The sequence below is a fragment of the Phyllopteryx taeniolatus genome, chromosome 4 (genome assembly GCF_024500385.1).
Source record: "Phyllopteryx taeniolatus isolate TA_2022b chromosome 4, UOR_Ptae_1.2, whole genome shotgun sequence".
In the NCBI taxonomy this organism is placed as follows: domain Eukaryota; kingdom Metazoa; phylum Chordata; class Actinopteri; order Syngnathiformes; family Syngnathidae; genus Phyllopteryx; species Phyllopteryx taeniolatus.
Window position 1 is genome coordinate 30548168 of NC_084505.1, and position 15626 is coordinate 30563793.

The following is a 15626-nucleotide window of genomic DNA, read 5'->3' on the forward strand; positions in this document are numbered from 1 at the left end:
GGTCAAACATTAACTAAGCTGCATGTCGCTTATGTGTTTAAGTGAATGAAGAAATGAAGAAAATAAAGTACTAGACGATACATAGACTGCTTTTGGAACCAATACAAAATATATGATTGGGAATATGTTAGTACAGCTAACAATTGCAACTACAGATACTGAGTGGAACGTCGCTGATGTGCGAATATGTATGCTGTAAACTGAGCAAGGTTTTATGACTTGCTTGTAATTTTGTGGGGATTCAAATTCACTTGTTTGATTTTTGCCATCGTAACTTGGGACTTGCATAAAACTTGAAGTTAAAAATCCATTTAGGACTAATACATCCAGTATGTGTCTGACTCCCACCTCTGGTGAGCCAGCACCTGTGCTGAAAATTGCAGTCATGTGTAACTATTTATGATTTACAAATAGTTTTTGTTATTTATAATTTACAAAGTGTGTTTTAACTTCACAGTAGTAAGTTGAATGTCCACCGATGTAACCCTTCAGTGTATCACGGGGATTAGTTACGTCTCCAAAAAGCATTTTAATGAGCACTTTCTCATTCAGTCACAAGAGCGTGAAGCACTATTAGCGCGGGGGGAAATGAGGAGACGCCACTGTGGTGTGAATGACATGAGCCTCGATCAGGATTTTTCAGACACTCGTGAAAACTCACTTGATTTTTAATGCACGCATGCTCCTGTGCATAAGAGAGCGGGGATTTAATATAATACCTCAGTGTCTGACATCCAACTACACATCTTCAAGTAGCACACGTGTCAGGTGTATATGTGCACATATGGCCGCTTAGGGCATGGCGGTTGCTTGGTTACAGACCGAGGAAATGGTGCATGTATGTGATGGCCTCAAAAGGCTGTGTGTGTGTGTATACTGTATGTATGTGCGTGCATGAGCTCTAATCTGTCAAAGGAGACAGGTGACTCTGATTGGCTGATTTAAATCCTGAGAGAGACACTGTCAATCATCTATAGTCACATGACACACTTCTCCCATGTCAAAAAGACATACTGCATCTGTCTGAGAGAATTATCATTACTATTTGAATATTCACATGTATTTTGCAGGTCCTAATAGCAGTGCTGTTTAATTTTGAGGAGCAAAGAAAGAAGAGGAGATGCTGTCATTCCGTCTTCTGTATAACATTACTTTGGTAAATTGTAATGTAGTAAGTGCACTTGAATGAAATCAGGCTTCATTTTCTTCTGCGTCCATGCAGACAGAATGAGTCCAACTTCAGCTGATTTACTGAGACAACCCTGGAATGATTTTAAAACTTTGAAAAAAAATTCTTCCAGTTTGGTGCTTCAGTGATGCCGATGAACACAGAAATGACGTTATTACACATGGGTCCTTGGGTTACGACAGCACCAACATGGACATTTTGGGGTCACGATATTCGCTAACTAATATGTTGTCACGTGGCACAATAAGGCGTTCTTAGTTACCACTGTTCCTTTGTCCTTTAGATTGTTTTATATTTCTGGCCTAGAAGGGTTTTCAGACAAATATTTACTGTGATTATGATTTCCGTAAAGGTAGGTTAATGATAGGCTACAGGATGTTCCAATTTATGTACAAATTCAAGTTAAATTGCCACTCCAGGGAAGGAACTCACTTTGCCCATATACAGTACCCTCTAGAACATCAAATGGTGAAAATGGGGCACAGCCCACGTTTTGTTCAAATCAAGCGTTAACATTCATGGAGATCTGTTCTAATCCTTGATTGAGTCATAAATTGACTGAAAGGTGGGTCTCAATCCTTGTAACAATTATACAAGGTGTGCGCAACTGTTTAAAAAGTCTCGTTTGTTTTCCAAAATTAACTATCCATAGAAATGTCAGGTCATCTTTAAATACGCTTTAGTTTTAGGAATTTGTAATTAGTCTGTGATCACCATGCAATACTAAATATAAAATAAATAGATTATATCAATTTATAAAAGCTGTAAAATAAAACTTGTTCCCAAATCATGTGATAAAACACTAACAATATGTGGGACGTCTACTGATAGTACTGGATTAAGCTTTACACATTTTTTTACTAAATATTGTGAGAAGAAGTTGCCGTGACCGGTAAAGTGACATAGGATGGATCCATGAATCTAATGTAAACGACGAAAGTGAAATCATCATATCTGTCTTGTAAATCCTGCTTGAATTTCTTGTGTGTTTGTTTTGCTGCAGCTCTCCTGACTGCACGTGTCTGAGGCCCTCGCCTTCACCTCCGCATTCTCTTGGTGTGTTAATTGTGGCATTAACCGGCGCGGCTGTGACATTTTGGGAGCTATTAGAAGTCTCGCAGAGGCATTAGTCATGTGACATGCGCGTGGTCAGAGCACCGGCCGGGCCGTTCTGAAGGGGATTGACTGTGGCGCGAATGGCGAGCTGCTCTTTGTGCGAGTCCAAAGGCTTGACCTTTTCTTGGGGGTTCTCCGCAATCAGAGAGGTGATGTCTGGGTAATTAATGATGTGAAGTCACGGCTGCTCGTCACATCCCTCCTGTCGCACGTTTCCGTCTTTCGAGCGGAGCGGAACAGAATATCAATTTCTCTCCGTGCAGCATTCCTGCATCTTGACCTTCTCGTCTGAACAATACTTCGTTTGTCGGGATTACTCTGAATCCACTCTTTGTTGGAGAACAATGAAACAGGCCCCACTGGCTGGCAAGTTGGCAACAGTGCTGGCTTGAGCCAGGAGCTGTCAGGTCAGAGCCGCACTGCGCATGCGGCGGACAAAGTAACGTGCGTACTTCAATTGTCAACTCACTTGAGTCTCAGAATTAGATCACCTAAATCGACTCATGTATTGCAAAGAAGAGTCCACTGTGACATCGTACATGCCATTCAAGGTCATTTAAATGGAGGAAATCACAAGTTGAACTTTTCCAAACATACCCTTTCAAAGTACTTGCATTTTTAACCATATAAAGCTGAAGTGAGCCAAACAACTTGGTACCTTGACCTATCATCAATTTATGAATTTTCCAAGTTATGAGCCGTCAGTCATTCATTTAATTTTTTTTGTGCGCCAAAATTAGAGGTACAAACTAGTTAGCCCCCCACCCCCAATAATGCAAACACCTGCCAGACCATTCACATACACGCATGTTGATCTCTGCCTCCAGTGGAAAGAAATGAGGGAATTTCAGCTGGATTTGGCCATGCCGGTGGAGATAAACGACTCCCATCCGTCCATGACAACAGGTGGCCTCACACATTTGCCTGTGTTCATTTAACGTCACCCACCCTTCAGAAAGACTGACTGCCAACCCCAGTCCCTCCCATTCAGACCCCCGCCCGCTGACAAGCTGTCGGCTCCATTCAACTTGAACTAGTCTGCTAAATGAGGCCAAGTCTGCTCGCCGGCCCGAAGATAAGCCGCCCCGGACCAGACCCGCACGTTGTCCCTGGGCTTACGACAGCCAACAGCACTGATAATGTACTCTCTCGGCTGTGACAGATAAGGTGACAAAAAGTGTGTGTGTCTGCGTGTGTGTGTGTCTGCGTGAGAGACCGAAATAGCAGCTTGGAGCGCGAGCACGGGCCAGCGTTGAGGGTGAAGGGGGCGATTAACACGAGAGGGCCAATGTGTGTCCGTTGGACCTGCTAGCGACGCCCCTTTGCTGCAATTAACAAAGGGAACTAGCCTGCGTCTCATGTGCTTTCATCCTTCCTGACCTCCTTCCTGATTTCCTGGTTTCCTTCCTTCCTTCCTTCCTTGCGTTAGAGTTGCTTTTTATATTTTTGCCTCGTTCTTTCCTTTCTTTGTTGAAAACCTTCTTTTTGCCCTTATTTCTCTGTTCCTACATTCCCTCCCTCCTTTCGGACCTCTTTCCTACCTTCCTTCAGACCAAGGCATCTTCCATCCATCCATCCATTTTTACCGCTTAGCCGAGGTCAGGTCGCTGGGTCAGTAGCTTTAGCTGGGACGCCCAGACTTCCCTCTCCCTAGCCACTTCATCCAGCTCTTCCGGGGGGATCACGAGGCGTTCAGAGGCCAGCCGAGAGACGTAGTCTCTCCAGCGTGTCCTGGGTCGTCCCCGGGGTCTCCTCCCTGTGGGACGTGCCCGGAACACCTCACCGGGGAGGCGTCCGGGAGGCATCTGAATCAGATGCCCCAGCCACCTCGTCTGGCTCCTGCACCGATCCGCCTGTCGATCTCCCGTTCCACACTTGGGGCAGGATCTCATCCCCGACCTGGAGAGGGCACGCCACCCTTTTCCGACTGCGGACCATGGTCTCAGATTTGGAGGTGCTGATTCTTCCCTCGGACCTGCTTTTTTATTCATGCGCCCTGATATCCTTCCTCCCTTCGATTAAACCTACTTTTCTGCTTTCCGACCTTCCGTCACACCTGTTTTTTATTCATCCTTCCTTCCATCGCTTGAACCCGATTCTCTGCTTTTTCTTACTTCTGTCCTTCCACCTCAGACCTGCTTTTTTAAAATGTCCTTCCTGCCCTCCTTCATTCCATCCCTCCTACCTTCCTTTATGCCTTTCTTCCTTCCACCTTGGACCTGCTTTGTTCTTCTTTTCTTCCTTCCCTCCTGCCTTCCTTACTGCCTTACATCCATACCCCATTTCTTCCACCTCGGACCTGCTTTTTTTCTACTTTCCTTCCCGATCTCCATCCTTCCCTCCTTTCTGCGTTCCTTTCTTCATTCCCCCTCCTTCCACTTCACCTGCTTGTTTCTTTTTTCCTTCCATCCCTTCTACCTTCCACCTCAGACCTGCTTGTCATTTCCTTCCTGTCCTCCTTCCTTCCATCCCACCTGCCTTTCTGGCTTCCTTCCCTGCCTCCTTCTGTACACCTCATTCCTGCTTTTTTTCTTCTTTCCTTCCCAACCTCCTGCCTTACTTTTTGACGTCCTTCCTTCGTCCCCCCCTTACTTCCTTGCACTTTTAATTTTACATCCTGTCTTCCTTTTTTTGAACTACTTTTCTGCCATCCTTCCTTTTGCGTCCATCCAGTATTGCTTTATAATCCACTTGTGCTTTGTTCTCTATTTGCCATTGTTCACGGTACCCTAAAACAAAAAAAAACTGTTTATTTAGAATGTGCATATCTACTTTTGGCCCACCCTGTATATTGGCAGTACACCCACACTCCGTGCGTCTTGTCACGCCAGTTGCCCCGGTGATTAGCCACGGTCATGCCTGCCATCCTGCATCAGCCTGCAGGGGGATGTTACTATCGTAACACGTGGCATTTCCAATCGTAAGCAACGCCACGGGCCGCTGTTTTGTTTTTATGCTTTGCCCGTCACACTTGTCATGTCACGCAAGCAAAATGGAAGTCAGTCAATGCACAATATTTGAACCTGGAGGTAACTAGCACGTAGAATGAGACAGGAAATGCATGTCGACAGTAAATCATGCCCATGGCTGCCATGCACAGTGTAAACTGGGTCCTGCAGAGCTCCCAGCATGCATCCTGTCTGATGTGGTCAAAGGCTTCAGGGATTGCATTTTTGGGCTTTTTCTGTGTGTACTGTCAGCAATGCAGCAACTGCTCTAGCACCAATCCAAATGTGTGTTGGACCAGAGCCGGTGTGTGCAAACATTTGTGATCAAGGGTCATATTTGATTTTTAAAATTGACAGATGGGACAGATTAAATGTAGATGAGGTAAAAAGAAGAAAAAGAAAACAACAACAAAAGAACTTAAAACCTGTATGGGAAAAAAAATAAAATGCTTTTTTATTTCATTATATAATTCACTCATTCACTGCCGTGGACGTTTATATTATATTATTAAACAAAAATATTGGTGAACTGGAATCCAACCGTTTAATGCCACCGCCGAATATATTTGTAATTTTTTTTTTTCCATCAGGTCGGCGCAGGTCTCTCGCCCAGCTTGTCTGTGAAATTCAAACTTCTACATAACTGTAATGACAAACATATGTCAGTAGGCGTCAGCGTTGCATCCCTTTTGATTTGAGCTCACCGCAGCTTTTGAGTTGAAGATAAAAATTAGGCGGTGAATCTCGGCGTGTCAGGTCGATTATGAGGGCGAGAAATGCCAACATGTTGAAAGTCGAACAATTTTAGACACTTGACACTCGAACAGAGTATGGATAATTATGTATGGTATAGAGTATGTATTGCAGTCGTTAGTAAAAATTTTGTCGTGATCGTAAAAAAAAAAAAAAAAGACAATCCAGAAAGTGGGTGACGAACAGCTTGTAAAAAAATCACACACGAGCGGTGATGTGAGTCACTCAAGACACGTTTCTCAGTTGTATGTCAAGTTAATTAGCATTTTACCATCGAAAGTCTTATTGTTGTTTTATAGTTTGCTTTGTCACAAAAGCAAACAAATATTAGCCTCAAAGTCACTTTTCTACTTAACAAGTTTCCTTCCACAAAAACTTTTTTTCTGGTCAGAAACCGCTATTTTTGTTGAAACCACCCCATGTTCTACTGCTGATTACTAAAGAAAAGAAAAAGCTGGAAACAGGCTGTTTCTAGTGAAATAACCGAGTCTACTCTTTCTTCTGGATTGCAATTTGAGGAACTCTTCTTTGAAAATGAATTATTATAATCAATTAAGCTTTAAAAAAAAGATAAAACAACGGAATTTCAGTCTGTAGATCCTATTGTTCACACACGGACATGAAAATAGTTTAGTGTTGGGCTCATTTGAACTCCATTGCGCCACAGTGGCTGGTCGATAACCAGAACAGCAGCACCTAAGCACATAAACTGTTTTGCAGGATTTTGTATACGAGTGCAGGATAAAAGATGGTCTCGCGTGATGCGCCGATGACATCTTTAAGGATAGTTAGCGAGTTCCAGTAGATTCTGACATGATCGCTCCACAATGTTGTGTTTTTTGTTCTGGTTGGAGCTACAACTCATTTGTTCTGCCACGTCTGCCATAATAGTAAAAAAAATTTTTTTTAACTTCAGGTTGCACTTAACACTTAACTAAGCACTTAACATTGTCGTTGTTACAAATAAGAATCTTTCATGATAGTCAAATGTTACAGTATAGAATAGAAAATAGTCTGCGTTAAAGAGAAAAAAAAATTCACTTCACGTTTTTTATTTTCAAGAATAAGTTTTCAATCTATGTTGGAATTATTGAGCATGAGGTTTTTTTTTTTTTTTTTTTTTTTTATAAATATAGTTTCACAAGCTGCTTTGATGTTTTTTTGTATGGACTCGGTCAATCACCCGGAGGCGAAGATATTAACATTTCTGGTTTTGTTTTTGTTTCCTTTCTGTGTATTTCATTGTCGGCTGGGGATTTCTTTAGCCTTAGGCAAGTCCTTAATATTTATGTTTTTTTACAATGAAAATGTAAAACACGCGGCATTGTCTTCAGTATGCAATCCCTCACTGCGACCTCCGCCCAACTGAAAGACCCCCAGTGACCTCTGCCTCGCCTCACTGCAGTTTCATTTCCCAGGCTACAGAGATGCTCTCATTATGAATGCTTATTATGTTCGTGAATGTATTGGGTATTAAATCTGTGCATCTTGTATGTGTACTTGTTTCAATCTGAGGCATTGACCTTTCAATGTTTTCTAAGCTTCTTAGGTCACAGACAGTAACTTTGTTTCAAATAACATTAAAATGCTTGCAACTACAAGCTCTTTTAAAATAAATTCTGCAGCCATGTTGATACTGAAGTATCTTTGTGAAAGTATAAAAATGATTATACTAAATTAGTATATACTGCAATAATAATATTCATTGATTTTGTATAGCACTTGTTCTCATTAGGGTTGCGGGTGAGCTGAAATTTATCCCAGCTGACTTTTGGGTGAGAGGCGGGGTACACCCTGAACTGGTCGGCAGCCAATCCCAGGGCACATATAGTCAAGCTACACAACCTGGTAAACCTCGCAGGAAATTGGCGTTATTGTTGAGTAGATCGAGCAGATCCAGCCTGCAAACCGGCCTATTGCCTCTTATACGGGTCTCACAAACTGTAATGTATGTGCGTGTGTGTGTGTGTTTTGTAAATAATGTATGGCTGGGCTGGGAAACTATTAGTGTAGATAACAGCCAAATGTAATCAACTCTTTAATTGTTTTGGTGTCTGTTATTTGGATGTCTGAGAAACATAGTGACTTTGATGCGAGAGCAAGAGTAATTGTCTTTCACATTAATTGTGTTTTTTTGTTTTTTTGGGGGGGGGGGTGTAAATTTAAAATAAAATAGAAATTCCAAATGTTTTTTTGTATTATTTATACATATTTTAAAGCTGTATGAACCTTATTAATCTTCCCCACACTCTACCATCCTCTAATAAACACTTTCTATACTCATAATAAACACCCTTTAAACTATTAAACAAACAGTAATGCACAGTAGTACTGTACACTATTTATACTTTATTCCTTGTAATGTGTTTTAGTAACTTTTTCCATTTGTTTTGTTTTTTTTACAGTTTTAATTAAGCATTTATTACCCCCCAAAAAATGTAAAAAATCAGCATATACTCCAAATCCCGCAATATCACAAATTATGTGGGGTATGAATATGATAAAAAAAAAAATCTGTATTATGTTTTGGGATACCGTGAAGCTGTGTGAAACACACACGGCAATGTCCCACTTAGTTGGGTTCTGTGTGAAAGAAACAGGCAAACAAATGGCAGCTCTAGGTGATGAAGCTTTTAAGGGTTATGAGTGTGTTAATGTTTGTATATTGGGGGAGGGAAATGGGGGAGGTGTACTGCGAGGGTCTTGGATTGAACTCTAATCCTTTCACCATGGTTGGAAATGACCCCGCGCAGTCTCGGGTAAACAATATGACAATGAGAACACGCAAACGCACGCACACACACGCACGCGCATTGTCTTAGTGTGCCACTGCTTACTGTAGAAGTTTTTTACTTCATCTCGGGAAAATGCCTGCAGCAGAAACTGGCTGATTTACTGATTTAGGTTGGTTCTTTGTGTGGAACAAATCTTCACTTTCACTTTTGCATCAAGAAAGTGTGTACGTGTGCGTGTAAAGAATCGATGGTGCGGTGTGTTTGGTGTACTTTCCCGGGGACAATATTGTGCGAGTGTTAAGAGATGCAGTGCAAGTTTAATCATAGTCGGTCTGCTTTTTCTCATTAGGGAGCGAATACGTACATTCCGCCTCCTCTGCAGCAGATGCTAAATGTTTTGCCTGCTGTCCTCATGCCTGGTACAAGTGCACTTGCTAAGTGTGAATTTATTATTTTTTTTTAAATGTATTTTATTTATGCATACAGCAACAGCAGCAGTACAGTATGTACATCTCCCACACAAGATCAACACATTCTGTTTGCTGCCTGGTGTCACATAACAAACTGTGAATGAGAACTGGTTCACAGTTGTCAGCGTGGGCGTGGATGATATGAATAGCAATTTATCTGACATATCAGGGTGGGATATTGGTACAGCTGAGTTTAATTCTTTCCTTCATCACGTTAGTAACTTCTCTCAAATCATATTTCTCAATTGAAATGAATGCAAATGCCATTAATCCATGACAGCCTCCCACCCAAAATAACTTTTTTTTTAATGAGAAAAAATAGCACGCTATAGTATTGTAGTTTATAAAAAAAGAACAGAAGAGAACGTGTGAATACAATTCAAGAAAATGAAACGTTTTTTGTCACACTTTCTCCTTCAATTGTGCTGCTCATTCTGGTTTACGAGCCTTGACCACCTGGGGGCAGTATAAGACAGACATTGTACTGAAGGCTCAGCTCCTCTCTGACCTTCTCAGTACGACAGTAATATTAGTCATTCTTCGCAGAGGATAAATAATCCATGCCAGTGAGTATTGTTATATGATCTGTCTCCATGTGTTGCGGCACTCAACAGCGCCACATAGATGCTAATTGTTAGCTTGTGTGCCTATGGAGTTTCCCATTGTATGTTAGCATTCAGGTCACGGAGGCTTTGTAGTCATTTTAAATATACAACTTGTAATTCTCTTTCTCTTTTCACGTTGGATCGACAGCTCGTATCGACCAAAAAACTCGTAATTTGGGTCATTCGTATCTCGCGGTACCACTATATTTTACTATCACAACCTCGTAAGCAAATAATTTTAAGAGTTTTCTGTTCCACCCATGTGGTGTCTTATCGTAGGACTTTAAAGAAAAAAATCCCTCTATGTTGCCTTTAACATTTTTGGTCTTTATTTTTCTCAAGCTGCTGCAGCTCCCCTTTGACAACATCTGTTGTAGCATCTGTAACTCTTCCACTTCGTTCCCAAACGCATTCATCTATGACCATATTTACCAGATAAAAGCAATCAACCAAAGACAAAGCATTTGAAAGAAGAGTAGCCCTCCAAAGGCATAGACCTCCCCCAAGGCGTGAACATTTGTCAGGTCCAAAATCAAAGAGTATTTGTGTGTGTACACCACTCCCAAAGCAATATTGGCGGTGTGTCAGCTGTTGCATTGAAGTTCATTATTTCAGTTAGTCTTCAGGGAGCAGAACATGGCTGCTTGCCAAGCTCCGTGTTGCTGCCCGTTGTCCTGCTGACTCTTTCTCTCTTTGCTTTATTTGTTGCACTTGAACTAAAACTGATTGTGGGGTAACCGTGTTGCGATGGTAATTGCTGACAGTGGTGACAGTCGTAGTTTTTACATGGAAGCTATGGCGTGTAGAACAAATGCTTTTTTTTTGTTTCATCTGGAAATAGCTCATTAGTTATTGTGGATGTCTTAATGATAATTCAATTCCAAGCATAAATGTCCCCTAGTCATACCTTTCATGAAAGCATATGACATATCAGCTCCTGTTAATCAATCTGCCTTGTCTTCGTATGTGGGGTCATCTAAAGTACGACCCGGACAGTTCGGGCTTCATCAGCACAGAGCGCTTCAGGGACCTGTTGGCGACGCATGGCTCCGAGCTCGACCCCCACAAGCTCGAAGTCCTATTGGCCCTCGCTGATGGTAACTCTGATGGAAAGATCTGCTACCAGGACTTTGTCAACCTGGTAAGACTGTATTTCCTATTGTATTTCCTAATTGGATATGCTCGGTGGTTCATTGGTCATTTAGTCGTTGAGAATGTAACTCCTAAACTAACCAACAAAAGAATACATTGCCGTAGTATCTCAATCAATAGGGGGAAAAAAGCCCACTGGTTTAGTATTTTTGCATTGAGCCTTTGGTATTCCAAATTCAGTTTCGAGGTCCAAAGACGGTGTAATAGGAAATGAGCTTCTGACAGATGATACATTTTCCGTCTTACCTCACACCTTGCCCTACTTTCACTGACCTTGAAACTGCTGCCAACTGATGTTTGTCCAAAGTCCACTTCAAGCCATCTCCAGGGTACCCAATCCCAGTACTTTAGTCAAACATGATTCGCTCCAGGAAGCTGTTTGACCTTGAGTTATTTCAGACTTTCGCCATAGGAAACAGAGGTTGGATTTAAGCTTTCGAATTATTTTAAAATGGTTAATTGTTGCAAAAGGGCCAAACGTAAACTAGTCTCCATCCATTTTCTGTACTGCTTATGCTGTTCAGTTGACTTTGGGAGAAAGGCAGACAACCTGGGCAGTCACTGGGTGATCGTGAGTGTGGCACTGAGTGAGAATTGATTCCCTCCCAGAAAAGTCAGCTATCTGAAAACCTTGAGAAAAGAAACACAAAGGTTATGGAGAAAATGCTCCACTGAAGTCATTTTGTCTCATCTCACTCCGTTGTCGTTCGAGCTCAGGGTTTTTGTTTGTCATTTGGATCAGATTTTCCTTGGACTTTTTGGCCTATACTGTTTTGTCCATCCATCCATTTTCTGAGCCGCTTCTCCTCACTAGGGTCGCGGGAGTGCTGGAGCCTATCCCAGCTATCATCGGGCAGGAGGCGGGGTACACCCTGAACTGGTTGCCAGCCAAACGCAGGGCACATACAAACAAACAACATTCGCACTCACATTCACACCTACGGGCAATTTAGAGTCTCCAATTAATGCATGTTTTTGGGAGGAAACCGGAGTGCCCGGAGAAAACCCACGCAGGCACGGGGAGAACATGCAAACTCCACACAGGCGGGACCGGGGATTGAACCCCGCTCCTCAGAACTGTGAGGCTGACGCTCTAACCAGTCGGCCACCGTGCCGCATACTATTTTGTTTAATAGCCGAAACATTTGCGATTTAGGGCTCTCTTTAAGTCAGACATGGCATGCGTGGAAGAAGGTTAGACTGGGTTTCTGTAATTTGGTAGATAAACTAAAAACGCATGTGTTGTACCGGTCCGCGGCCCAGTGGTTGGAGACCACTGGTCTATAGGTTAAAAACATCCATTACATCGAACTACATCCAAACCCCAAAATATTCCAGACAAAATTGCATTTTTAATAGGACTACACTCTGGTGTTAAAAGCTATCAAAATTAATATAGCTATACAAAGAAAGCGCAATCAAACACTGATGGACTGTACAATAAGTGCCCGCTGTAAGCCAAGACTTATCAGCCAAAATCATTCATAAAACGCTGATCTATGAAAATATAAAGGCCATACTGTGTGTTGTTAAAATACAGTCATCTGGCCAAAGAGTAGAATCTGACACCTTGCAAAGTATTGAATGGATTCGCTTAAATCTTTCACTGAATCAGGACTCAATTCTTTGTCTCATTAAAATCTGGAACTATGCGCCACCATTGAGTCAGCTCTTTTTGTGCTAAATAGACAAAAGTGTTGAGACAGGCACCTTTTCATTTAGGTGACTGGGCCCCAAGACATTTTTGACAATTCAAGGCTCCCCGCTTTGTGGGAACAGTTTGGAAAAGGCTCCTTTGTGTTCTCCGTGCACAAAGCAAGGCCTGGATGGAAACTTTTTACACCAACTACCACCTAAAAATATACCTAGCTCTCAAAGTACCTCCATCATGACCAACATACGCAGTAGGACTATGGGTCCATACAAAATGAGAGACAGATTTTATCCTTAAAAAGTATATTTACTATTATTGTAAGGTACTGTAACATTATGCAGTTCGAACATTAACTATGTGCTTTAATATAGCTTAATTTAAAAAATGCTTAAAAATTGCTCCAATTTAAATCTATCGGTTAAATTAAAATTTAAATTTCAAAATTAATATTTGAAAACTAACAGTTATAAAAGATTAAATGTAAATGTATTGTACTTTAAACTTAAATAAAACGGAACTGTACTCAAGAAAACTGTACTGTACTTCATTAAAAAAAAACAACAACATTTAAGCAACATTATGCTCAGTTTAAACATTTAATTCAGTACCACACTTTAAGAATCACTGACCCAGGACATGCAGTTACTCAGATATTCATACAGTATTTCAAATGATGAATTTTGAATGTTGAAAGGAAGCATATTGTGCCATTTTCCCCATAAATTAAAAATCTCAAATGTGTGACTTGGGAATTATCGTACAGCGACAACATGGGTGTCATCCCGCCTTCTGTTCAATCTCGAATGCTAACTATGACTAAGAAAAATTGGTGCGTTAACTTCATCCCTGCATGTCGGCGCTGCTTTTTTTTCTGTACAGAACAGCGTGAAAATGGCAACTTGTCAGGCAGCGCTGAAGATGTGAGTGAAATGTCTCTTTGTTATGCCTGAATCAGACTATAAGACAAATTTGGTCTTTCACCTTATGTAGCCTAGCAAGCTAGTGCTAGCACTAACGTTTATATGTCAATATGCCGGTGTTCTGCTGAATCATGCTTTAAATTTTCGGGAAACATTGGTTTGTGCGCGTGAATAAATGTTGATAACGGCCACCGAGTCGGTCACAATACGCAATCCTATTGGTCGACGTCAAGGTGAGCTGTCGGAGAGTTGTCGTTGATATGTCACACTACACGGAAGATATCCCAAAAATCAAACATGCGAAACTTTTCATTTTGGCGTCGTAGGCCCAAAATCGTTGGTCGTGGATTATGTCCCATGACAACAAGTTTTGTCGTTTCCGACAAAATATATCGGACCCGATCTGGGAAATCACCTGCGGTCGCTAATCGGCCCAATATCGGGGCTAAAATCCTGTAGTCTAATCCAGGTCAAAGGAAACCAAACCTTCAATCAAGCTAACACACTTCTGCTACTATCATATTTTCCATCTGTCTTCTATTTCTTGCTCCACCATTTTTCGCACCTCTTATGTGATTTTTGCTTCTTGAATAAGCATTTATCGCCTCTAACCTTTTCCTCTTCTTCCTTTTCCCCGTCTTCTTTCACCAGTGTCTAAATGGGGCAGAGCGTCACTTTTTTTTGTGTCGTGTACAATAAAGAGAGGAATTACAGTCACTTCACATGGGACATTGTGGCCAGTCCTCACATTTTGGCATTTTATTCAAGTTGCTAGACTTGACTTTTGAGTTACGGAGTGTGTTAATGAAGTGCAATGCGATGTTTTTTTCGGGATCGAAAGCCAGGTGTGTGTGTGAGAGCATCTCCCTGCCTGCGTTGTCGCTGTTGTTCGGCCCCAAAGCAGCCATGGTAACTCCTAATCATTTTCCCACACTTCTGTTCTCCTCACATAAAGGCGGAAATAATTGGCTTCTGCTAAACTTCTCCAAACACTTATCCCTGCCGAGACACTAAAAGTCTTATGAAATAGTGCCCGAAACGCTTCTTGACTTTTTATTACTTTTTTCTCCAATTTCCCCTCACAATTAGTATTTTTATTCGATACCTTCTGTATTATATTCAAGATTTATCATAACGGCACACCTTTCCAATGTCACGCTTTTATTTTTTACTAGTGCCACTTGACAATAAGTGTATCTTTTAACATTGTTTACTAATGATTCTAAATAATAAATGCCAAGGGGCCATTTGGAGCCACAAAAGAGCCAAACTATATTTATGAAAATATATAATTGATACATGTTTATTATTGTATATTATTAGCATTTGTGCATTAAATGTTTTTGACTTTTTATAGCAGTTTCCTCTGTTGTTTTATTTTTTAAAAAGTAGACTCATATGCTCTTGTAGGCCGTATACTGATTTATGACCCCTGATAAACCCTAAAATTAATGTAATGTTACAGAATAATTTATTTTACTGCTTCTATTTGATATGTTCCACTGCCCTTAAAAACAATTTCTACTCTCTGGGGGCACACAAAACAATAGCAGAATTGACTTATGGGCCATGAAATAGAAATAAGATCGCGATCATGGAAGGTGAGGCAGACTGCAGGGGAGAAGTGAGGAGGCAGTTATTATGTTGTCATGGACACCGTTATAAAACACTCAGCAAGTTCAGCTGCAAGGCACATTGACGACAGCAGCACTGCACATCCTCACGAGGAGAAAATACCGTCTTTGGTAACTAATTGGTACTTTCAGTTTTTTTTCCCAAAAAATGAATAAGTTTACAGAGAATCTATGAAAGCAATGGCATGGCTCCACTGCGTAAGACTCAGTAGCCCACCCCATTAAAAAGGCCATTTTTGTTTGGAGTTGAACTCCTTGGAGGCAGACAGCAGTGAGGGGAAGGGTTTTTGTTGGTTGCTAGGCGATGATAATGGCATTCTATAGTCTGTGTGGCCTGTGCTCAGACTGTCGTGTTATCAGGCTTCAGTCATACATTGATTGGATCTCAAATGTTGACTGATTATAGTCCCCTCCAAATGTATTGGAACAGTGAGTCTGATTCCTTTATTT

General features: G+C 41.4%; 1 protein-coding gene across 2 annotated transcripts in view; it reads left to right on the top strand.

Moving 5' to 3' along the window:
- The window catches only part of rhbdl3 (rhomboid, veinlet-like 3 (Drosophila)), a 45583-nt gene that overhangs the window by 16934 nt on the left and 13023 nt on the right, over window positions 1-15626 (top strand). The window contains exon 4 of one of the 2 annotated variants that reach the window (XM_061771593.1): window positions 10799-10957. The exons of the other annotated variant lie outside the window; for it this stretch is intronic. Within the exon in view, the coding sequence (XP_061627577.1) occupies window positions 10799-10957 (159 nt within the window). The remainder of the gene's footprint in view (window positions 1-10798; window positions 10958-15626) is intronic. 2 annotated transcript variants of the gene reach the window in all.